This window comes from Neoarius graeffei, chromosome 12 (assembly GCF_027579695.1).
Source record: "Neoarius graeffei isolate fNeoGra1 chromosome 12, fNeoGra1.pri, whole genome shotgun sequence".
Taxonomy (NCBI): Eukaryota; Metazoa; Chordata; class Actinopteri; order Siluriformes; family Ariidae; genus Neoarius; species Neoarius graeffei.
Genome location: NC_083580.1, coordinates 9,514,320 through 9,524,489, shown reverse-complemented (window position 1 = coordinate 9,524,489; position 10,170 = coordinate 9,514,320). Strand labels below are relative to the sequence as shown.

The window sequence follows — 10,170 nt, the reverse complement described above, 5'->3', positions numbered from 1 at the left end:
TGTACACACACTTCCACTTTCCTGGTTTGGTTTGTTTTCACTAACGCCATTTTTAAAAACACGAGCGAAGATGGAGCAGCACGAAGAGTGGTTGATCGAGGAAGTGCGTACATCTACACGACTCCAGTTCTAGTCATTATAAGTAACTGGAGGATAAACACTCCACTAACCACACCCACCAACTACTCCTAGCGACTTCACGCCCCCTTGCGTTGTAGCGGTGAATAACATCGCGCACGCCTATTACTCCCCACTCAACGATAAATTACAACTGTCTGCAAAAAGCTGTCTGCGAAAGCCTTGTCGCAAGAGCATGCAGAGGCCTTTAGTGTGTAAGAGATTATCAAAAATCCACTTAAAGCCTACCACAAAAAAAAAAGTTCAACTTAGTAACACAAGACCTGGTCAGATATTTTATTTTGACGACAAGGGTAAAATTAATGTTAAAATGATGCTTGGATTCCAAACCATGTTTAAGCCAAATAAGATAAAGGAGGGATTCACACTTGGAAGGGGACATGAAAATCAAGTTGAGCACTGAACTTAAAAGCTCCCTTGATTTAAAATAATTCACAGGTCGATGAGGTGCATGGGTACAATACAAAAAGTTTAAAAAAAAGGCTTCACCATCAAATGATGCTTAGCAATAATGTACACCATTGACAAGTTCATGTATGTATACAAAAAAAAAAGAAATCTCCCACATTGTCATGAAGTTGGGTTGTGTTCAAGTAATATGCACCTTCCATTTAGTACTTAGTTCTCATCCTTGTATCATAATCCTCTCTTGAAATGAACAGAAACGGTCCTTCAAAGCAAAAAAAAAATGCCGTAAACCACATTTCATATTCTACCAATACATATATACTGTATAAATACATACATAAATATATTTTACATACAACAGCCAAAACTTTGAAAAGGGGTGGATGAGAACTAGGGGATGGGAGATGGTAGTGTGTGTGTGTATATGCAAATGTGTGTTTAGCTTGCCACTGCAGAGACTTCCTCTGCTCTGATAAAAGTGGACCAGTAACTTGGTGTGCATGAGATAGCCAAAGGGCTCTCACGCTATTTAATTGCCCCAGTAGGGAGAGCTGCCGTAGCTGGATTTGTTGACTTGGGTCTTCTGCTGCATGCTGCTGCTCTGGTTCCTCTGATTCGGCCCACCCTGTGCATGCGCGCGCACACAGACAGACCATTTAATTATCCTGCATCTGAACATTCTCCACTCTTTTACTTTCTATTCATCGAGTCCTACTGCAGCTTACACAGTACAGCGATGTCAGTGTTCGAACTCTTCCAAATAACTGTGCTACTTCATCTGAGCACCTGCAAGGTCGTGTACGGAACATGACTTATGTAAACAAAAGTTACATAGAAAATCAAATCAATTACAAGGTCTCAGCTTTAAAGGAGTTGCAAATTAATTTTTCTGAGGTTTTAAATCCTGCAATGAGAAGTTTAATTCTTTGTTAATCGGTTTTCTCTACAGTTACTGTGTTTCCTAGAATACTTTCTCATAGTGGTGCCAGTGGGATTTAACCTTCATTTCAACTCATCTCTACCTAAAGAAGTGCTTCCACGTACACACACTCCAATAATTATCCGACTCGGGCAGATAAACCATGTTTCGGCTGCGTGTTTCTGCGTTTCTGACTGACCTGTCCATCCTGGGTGAGGTGGTGGTGCAGCAGCTGAGAGTGGGGCTGCTGGTGAGCAGGCAAGATATGCAGGAACTGAGCTGGAGCGTAACCAGGGGCACCGCCGGGGTTCAGAGGTCCTGTACCCCCTAGAGCCGAGGGCAGGTTGAAGGGAGGTGGTGTGCCAGCATGGAAACCCTGTTTATCAAAGGACTGCAAGCAGAAGAGAGAGAGAGAGAAAAAAAAACACAAATTCTATAAGGTAATTTAATTACACATTCTTCAATTTCCTCAAGGATATCAAACCAAACACATGATGTGTGATGATGTCACAGCTGTGGTCACTACCTGAGTCTTGTTGTAAACAGTTCCGCTGATGTCAGGCACGCCAGAGTTACTGGATGTCACAGAGACACCTTTGGAGATGCAATGTAGAATATTAATATTTCAAATCATGCAGATGTTATGTAAAACTCTAAACTCATATGTGTCTTTTACCACCTTTTCCTGGGCCAGAAGCAGATTTGGCCTGTGTCTGAGAGCTGTTGTTGTACCCTTTACTGTATTCTGCTCCCGCTGGGCCTTGTGTCAGGTCATCGTACCCTAAACATGAATTACACAAATATGTAAAACGCATTAATTTCAAGGCACATAAAATGTCAGCGATTCTGACATTGTACACTTCAATGACTCACCTGAGCTAAAGGTGTGCTGGCTGTAACCACTGGGCTGCTGGAATGGTGTGGAGGGGTTGCTCAGGCCCATGCTGTGCTGCTTAGCAGAAGCAGGAGGTACGAACATAGTGGGGCCGTACTGGAAGGCGCTGGGCATGCCAGGCACACCTGGGTAGTAGGGCAAGCCTGTGTAGCTGTAACCAGGCGGCAGAGCTGGGTTGAGGAAGGCCTGCTGGGTGCTGTGGTGGGCCTGCGGCTGAGGCTGGCTCTGGCCTTGGCTCTGTGCCTGTGGGGGCTGAGCTGCCTGGGGAGCATGAGCTGCTGACAAGGTAGTAGGGGGTGCCGGTGAGGTGGAGTCGCCCCTGCCAAACTTAGTCACTTCACCTTTACGGGAATGAGTGATCTTGTGTAAGCACGTGTAACACTCATTTTCTAAATCAATGTAATATATGCATAGCCAAAGTATGGCAAAAACAGCTTGTAAAAACTCTTCAGAATAAGGACAAATGGCGCTGAGCTGGAGGACACTGGGCTACCTGAGTAAGGATTATTGGCTAGGCTCCCATCTCTGCTAGACAGTGTTGCAGTGGGTCCTGGGAATGTGATGCCATAGTAATCCTGCAAGATGTGGAGCATGATAATGGTGGAATGATTAAACCAGACACAAAACTCACACAAGTTGAAAAGACAAAAAACACACGACTTTGATAAGACAGAGTACCTGTCATGAGTTTTGACATACAGTATACCTAATACTACCACCATTTGAGTGGAGCCCCATAGGCACAGTGTGTGGATACGTAAAGAAACCCATCAAGTTGTTTTCTGATGGTTTCCGGTCCTGTGCGTGCCTGCCACCATACCAGTGTTAGTAATTACCAGTCATACACACCGCCTAGTGGCCAGTGTTAGTAATTACCAGTCACATGTACCACCTAGTGGCCAGTTTTAGTAATTACCAGTCATAAATACCGCCTAGTGGCCAGTGTTAGTAATTACCAGTCACATGTACCACCTAGTGGCCAGTTTTAATAATTACCAGTCATAAACACCGCCTAGTGGCCAGTGTTAGTAATTACCAGTCATACACACCGCCTAGTGGCCAGTGTTAGTAATTACCAGTCACATGTACCACCTAGTGGCCAGTGTGAGTAATTACCAGTCATACACACCGCCTAGTGGCCAGTGTGAGTAATTACCAGTCATACACACTGCCTAGTGGCCAGTGTTAGTAACTACCAGTCATACACACCGCCTAATGGCCAGTTTTAGTAATTACCAGTCCTAAACACCGCCAAGTGGCCAGTATTAGTAATTACCAAACATACACACCGCCTAGTGGCCAGTTTTAGTAATTACCAGTCATACACACCACCTAGTCGCCAGTGTTGGTAACTGCCAGTCAGACACTCTGCCTAGTGGTCAGTGTTAGTAATTACCAGTCATACACACCACCTAGTGGCCAGTTTTAGTAATTACCAGTCCTAAACACCGCCTAGTGGCCAGTTTTAGTAATTACCAGTCATACACACCACCTAGTCGCCAGTGTTGGTAACTGCCAGTCAGACACTCTGCCTAGTGGTCAGTGTTAGTAATTACCAGTCATACACACCACCTAGTGGCCAGTGTTAGTAATTACCAGACATACACACCGCCTAGTGGCCAGTATTAGTAATTACCAGTCATACACACCGCCTAGTGGCCAGTATTAGTAATTACCAGTCCTAAACACCGCCTAGTGGTCAGTGTTAGTAATTACCAGTCATACACACCGCCTAGTGTCCAGTGTTAGCCGGTAAAGAAATAAAACAAAAGAGGCTGGCTATGATGCAAGAAAATTCTACAACCAAGAAACAGATGGGAGCTCTACTTTTAGGCAGTGCCTAAATCTATATATTACATCATTTGCAAGACATTTTGATCTAGAAGCTTATACTCAAACTTTGATTCCAACCTAGAATTCATACCAGATGCCATTTGTGTGTAAGCAACTTTGAATCCACGAGAAGCTGGAATTATATCTTTTATAACCTCTAGGACTCATTACTAGAAATGTGAATACACCATTATAAATAACAAATGTAGAAAATAGCAGTCCCTATCCCTAGAAATCCTTTGGACTAGGAGTTCAAATCATTTGACTGGTACTACCCTATACACACCATCATAAAGAAATAATAAGAGTACTTCTCCTCTGAACAGCAACAAATGTGAACCCAGTGCCATCCATAACCTTGTTTACAGCCAAGTGTGCCAATACTTCAATCTTTACTGAAATTACAGAAGAGTCCGAGTGCAAAACTTGGGGCTGAATCTCAGGTGTAAGGTATCTTTAAACACTTTTTTTTTTCGAATCATGGAATTATATTTTGCATCCAATGTAGTGCACAAACAGTGAATTTGGGATTTGTCCTAACTAGAAAAAGGCTGATTTTATTTGGATCACAGGGAAGAAACGTAACACAGAGCCATATTGATAAGACAGCATCACTGTGGGTGAATAAAACGGAATCGGAACCATAAAACTGCAGACCTCTTAAATCCACCAGAAAAGGATTTGTGAAGTGATACATTTTTTGAAGGAATTCAAGTCCGTTTCATTAACTAGGATGTCTTGTCACATGACTATCAATCAGTGATTTTCCTTATTTTAGCTCCACCCTGGCTCACATACCGTTATGGTCAGAAGTTTACATACAGTGACATGAATGTCATCTTGGATATGAATGTCATGGCAATATTTGGGCTTTCACTAATTTCTTTGAACTGTTCTTTTTCTGTGGCAGATTGTACAGCATACATCTTTAATTAAAAAAAAAACCACTAGGATTTGGTGCACAAGTTTTAATTTTCTTTGGGTTTTCTGAAATCAACACAAGGTCAAAATTATACATACAGGGTCAAAAATTTACATGTCTCTTATCTTGCCAAGGCCTCTTAACTTCCTGTTGGTGATCATGATTGACTACAGCTGGTAGCTTCTCTGTGCCTTCATAAAAAGGGTTTGTTTACAGCACCCACTGGATTGACCAGCACACAGTAAAATGGGAAAGTCCAAGGAGCTCAGTGCAGATCTGAGAAAGAGGATCGCAGATATACACAACCCCAGAATGTCTCTTGGAGCAATTTCTAAACAATTGCAAATTTCAAGATCCGTTCAAACAACTGCATGCAAGTTATTGTGAGGTGTAGTCACTTTGCCAAGCCATTTTGCTTCAAGAAAACCCAAACTGTCACCCTCAGCTGAAAGGAAATTGGTTTGGATGGTCAGGAACCACCTGGGAACCACCACGGCACAGCCCTGCCATGAACTGGAAGCTGATGGATCACTGTCTACAGTTCAGATCACCATGGACTAAGAGGCTGCTATCCAAGAAATAACCCCCTGCTCCAAAATTGACACCTTCAGGCTTAACTAAAATTTGAAGCTGACCACATGGACAAAGAAAAAGCCTTCTGGAGGATAGCTGTATGGTCAGATGAGACAAAAATTGAGTTGTTTGGCCACAATGACCACCATGTAGGGACACTGTACCAGCTGGTGGTGGTGGTAGGATCATCATGCTCTGAGGCTGTTTTGCTGCCAGTGGAACTGGTTCATTGCACAAAGTGGATGGAAAAATGAAGAAGGAGGACTACCTCAGAATTCTTCAGCATAAACCATCAGAAACTTGAATACGACTTGGGACTTACAACAGGACAATGAACCCAAACACGCATCAGAGCTGGTTGTGGAGGATAAAGCAGGCTAACATTAAGCTTAAAACAAGTCCTGACTTCAACCCTATTGAAAATATACGAACCGTGCTTATAAGTCAAACCCATGCCAAGAGAGAGAAAAAAAAATTAATTGAACTCTACCAATTCTACCATGAAGAGTCATAAAATATCCAACCAGAATTCTGCCAGAAGCTTGTTCATGGTAAACAAAAACATTTGGTCAAGGTGAATCTTGCGAAGAGACATTTTACCCAAATATTAGGTGTGCTGTACGTACATTTTTGACCCTGTGTTGATTTCAGAAAACCCAAAGAAAATTAAAACTTCTGCACCAAATTCTATTTTTTATTAAAGATGTATGCTGTACATTCTGCCACAGAAAAAGAACAGTTCAAAGAAATTACTAAAAAGCCCAAATAGTGCCATGACATTCATATCCAAGATGACATTCGTTCATGTCACAGTATATCACACAACTGTAGTACCTGGGTAAGTACATTCAGCACAGGTACTTAAGTAGGGCACAGGTTGCTTGGAGGTGGAAAATAATAACAATGTGGAGGATTGTGGGTCAACTCATGCTGCACCCTCTGTGGAAAAGTACTAAAAAGTTTTCCAGCAGGAAGCTATTCCTCTTAGTAAATCAGGTTTCACTCTCACCACAATGCTGAACAAGATGGGTATGGACTCACCATTGGTAGCCTGGACTGCAGCATGTGAAGGTCTTCATAGCCATAGATTTGCTGTAGGACATTAAAGCTCATTGCATTACACTTAATCACTTTTCTACATAACATTCCACATGTGATAGAACTCCAATGATAGTATGGCACATATTAATACCAATACAGGATCAACAAAATAATACATAAAACAGCCAGGCATTATACAGTGTACAGGAAGTGTGTTTTTTTTTTTTTTTTAAATAAGAAGCCTATAACGGTTACCGGATATGCAGGCAGGAGACCTCCAGGCCCCATGATATACTGGTTGTGTAGCAGCGGAGGAACCCCCTGGGACAAGTTAGGGGGGGCTTTTCCTGTAACACAACAGAGAAAACCATGAAAGAAGAATGGATGCAGTGCAGGAAAACCTCTCAACATGACAACTTATTCAGCTAGCGCACAGTTGCCTCTCACTAAATCTTCTAACTAAAGCTCGACTAATGCATGTGAAGTCAGACCAGTAGAAGAAGAAAGCAGGGGTGCGGTTCTGATGGCTGAGGGTGCGGTGGTTCCATTTCCACTGAGCCCAAGAGCTGCTGAGTGCAGACTGCTGTTCCCTCCGCTGCTCACACTGTTACTGGAAAGAGCCGAGACTGACGTGGACGAGAATGCCACTGACGACGCAGCCAGAGAATTTACACTGTCCACGTTAGTGTACTGTAGGTATAAACAAGACGCATGGGGATGTCAGCATAACAGCTGAGGAACTGAGTTCATATGGCAGAGAACAAAATGTTATGACGAGCCAGACCAAAACTGATAAACAGTGTTGTAGCGGAAAAGTCAATGAACGTCATAGCTTTGCATTTTATCTTCAATATGTAAGAAATAAAACAAAAGTGAGTGCTGTTATAGGAAAATAATCAATAACAGGGTGGTGATTTGGCCTGATGCAAAGCAGAAGTTGATGAATTTCCTATTACAGCACTCCCTACGGTGTTTCTTATACCACAGTGAATGTTGTGGAAGGTGTTGATGCAGGATGTAGTTGGTATTACAGTCTTTTCTTAGCAAGACTCCTTTTTTTTTTTAAACTGCAATAATGGCTTGATGTGGAGTTATGATGTAACATGAATAGTATGCAAGTATTCTTAAGGTTGTGACAACAGGCTGTGTGCGCGTTTTACTGTCATCAGGCTCACAGTTAGTGAAGAGCTGGTGCTGAGGGCTGATACTGCAGAATGGCCACTGCTCACATGGCTACTAGGGAAAAACACAGGGGGACAAACAGAAGCAATGTGTCACTCGCGCTTCCATTTTGACACGGCGTCCTCGAGAAGACGCAAGAAAGATAAACAAGTTCACCTGCTGAGAGATGGGAGGGTTGCAGAAGGCAGTTCAGGTGCCAGACTGGACAGAGTTGAGCTGTGGGGTGTAACTGAAGGGGGCAACAGAGACAACGGTGCAGAAGGTGCAACACTGGTGCTACTGCCTAAAGACGGAGACTCTGGCTTTGGAGTGGAGGAACTCGATGTGGCTATAAGCAGAAGAGAAGAATAAAATGTTTATGGTGTGCTGATGCAGGGGAAAAAAAACGAACAAACATCACATCCAAAGCAAAGTACAGGTCAAAGAAAACCCACTTACAATCGAGAGCAGCAGAGGTCCTTACACCACTAAAACCATTCTGTTCAAGGAGAACCCAAAAACAGTGTCAATTTTTATCTAAAAGAATCCAAGGAGTCCTCAGTAATGATTGCACATAACTGGTGGCATTATCTACTGCACAGCTAACTGGAATCAGACACTCTCACTTACTGTCACAGGTCCAGAGGACTCCTTGCTCTGGGAGAAGGTCAGTCGTGAGTGAGGAGCCACTCCACAGTCAAAGCTGTTCCCAGCTGAGGATGCCACCGATGAAGACGAAGAGGAAGACGAGGAGGAGGATGAGGAGGAGGTAGAGGTGGGCACTGAGGCAGCACTGGGAGTGGTAAGGGAGGAAGTGAGACTGGGTAGAGGCACAGAGGGAGGCGGGTAGATGCTGTCAGAGGAGGCCAGAGGCAGCAGCAATGGGACAGGACTGGCCAGAGATTCACTGGTGGGAAGAATAAGCAATACTGTCATCAATGTATATACAGGATCATTCAGTGTGCTATATTCAATTCATGATGCTTATAGATTAGATTATACAGTAGACTTTTAAACACTCTGGTTGATGTATATGGAGCTCCAAGGGTCCACAAAGTATACTCAGAGAGAGAGAGAGAGAGAGAGAGAGAGAGAGAGTTTTAATAAAACTAGCAAAATGGCATTTTAACACTAACTGATTTGGGTTCTGTAGAAGGAGATTTTATGACGAGTTCAGATTTAAACATTTGGATTATGTCCACCAATTAAATGGGTTATACAAACAAAATAAATCTAGGGTTATGCTTTTGAAATATACGGTAGAAAAAAAAAATGCACGTCTCCTAACTGACCTGATAGGTTTGGAGTAGAGGCTGCTTTGAGTCTGAGGAACGGGCACGGCGGCTTCTCGCGTAGCTTCACTGTTGCAGTTCTCAGTCTGCCTGAAGTCTGGCAACGCCGACTCGGAGCCAAAATCCAGAGCGCCAAATTGCACATTGAGCCCAGATACGTCTGCCGAGCCAGGCATCTCCACCGCAGTGGACGGAATCTGTACACAGCCAATATTTTCTTTTACATCAACAGTGCAGTACTATTATTTTCTATTTTTGTAAGTTCTTCATAAATATATGAATTCAATCCACAGGACTGTATTCTCCAGAGAGGAGGCAAGAACAATGATGTACACAGTTCTCAGAGCGATAAAGTGCACTTGTTTAGGCCACACCAATTTAATGAGTTGGTTCTCTGATTTTTTCAGGAAAAATATGAAGCGAGCGGGCGAAATAAAAATAAAATTTAAAAAATGCTCCGATGGTAAAATTAGCGGTGGAAATAGACCAAACAATACAGGCAAACCAGTAAACAGAATTTCAACACACCTGTCAAAGATTTTACGCTTCTGTTCGCTGAATTAGGGGTCAACCGATAATCGGCCTGGCCGATATATCGGGCCGATATTCTGCATTTTTAGGGTTATCGGTATCAGCCATAATTTCCACCGATATACCGATAACATGCCTTTTTGCAGCCATTTCGTTCCTAACGCGACTGTCACTGCACGTCCTTTCCTGCACTCGCCTCTCTGAGTTCAAGAACACGGTCCCGCCCACCACAACATCTGATTTGTTTGGCACAAGAGATATAGCCAATCGACACGTGTAGCTAAACGCTGTGAACTGTTTCAAGGCGGCCGTACGGGCACTCGGGCAGAAGCGGCACAAGGGATACAGCCAATCAACACGCGTAGCTAAACACTGTGAACTGTTTCAAGGCGGCCGTATGGGCACTCGGGCAGAAGCAGATCCCACTTCAAGGTAAGGACACGCTGCTTTTGCCGCA

General features: G+C 43.3%; 1 protein-coding gene across 3 annotated transcripts in view; it reads right to left on the bottom strand.

The window, feature by feature from the left end:
* Positions 1-400: 400 nt before the first annotated feature.
* ubap2a (ubiquitin associated protein 2a) overlaps positions 401-10,170 on the bottom strand; it is a 28,860-nt gene continuing 19,090 nt past the window's right edge. For 2 of the 3 annotated variants that reach the window (XM_060935496.1, XM_060935494.1), the window contains exons 15-28: positions 9,183-9,379; positions 8,521-8,797; positions 8,350-8,389; positions 8,068-8,239; positions 7,905-7,965; positions 7,221-7,419; positions 6,985-7,076; positions 6,730-6,780; positions 2,854-2,935; positions 2,339-2,701; positions 2,145-2,246; positions 1,992-2,059; positions 1,665-1,856; positions 401-1,171 (exon numbers count right to left, since the gene is read on the bottom strand). In XM_060935496.1, the coding sequence (XP_060791479.1) occupies positions 1,076-1,171; positions 1,665-1,856; positions 1,992-2,059; positions 2,145-2,246; positions 2,339-2,701; positions 2,854-2,935; positions 6,730-6,780; positions 6,985-7,076; positions 7,221-7,419; positions 7,905-7,965; positions 8,068-8,239; positions 8,350-8,389; positions 8,521-8,797; positions 9,183-9,379 (1,992 nt within the window). In that variant the 3' untranslated portion in view covers positions 401-1,075. The remainder of the gene's footprint in view (positions 1,172-1,664; positions 1,857-1,991; positions 2,060-2,144; positions 2,247-2,338; positions 2,702-2,853; positions 2,936-6,729; positions 6,781-6,984; positions 7,077-7,220; positions 7,420-7,904; positions 7,966-8,067; positions 8,240-8,349; positions 8,390-8,520; positions 8,798-9,182; positions 9,380-10,170) is intronic. The other variant, XM_060935495.1, reaches the window with a different exon arrangement.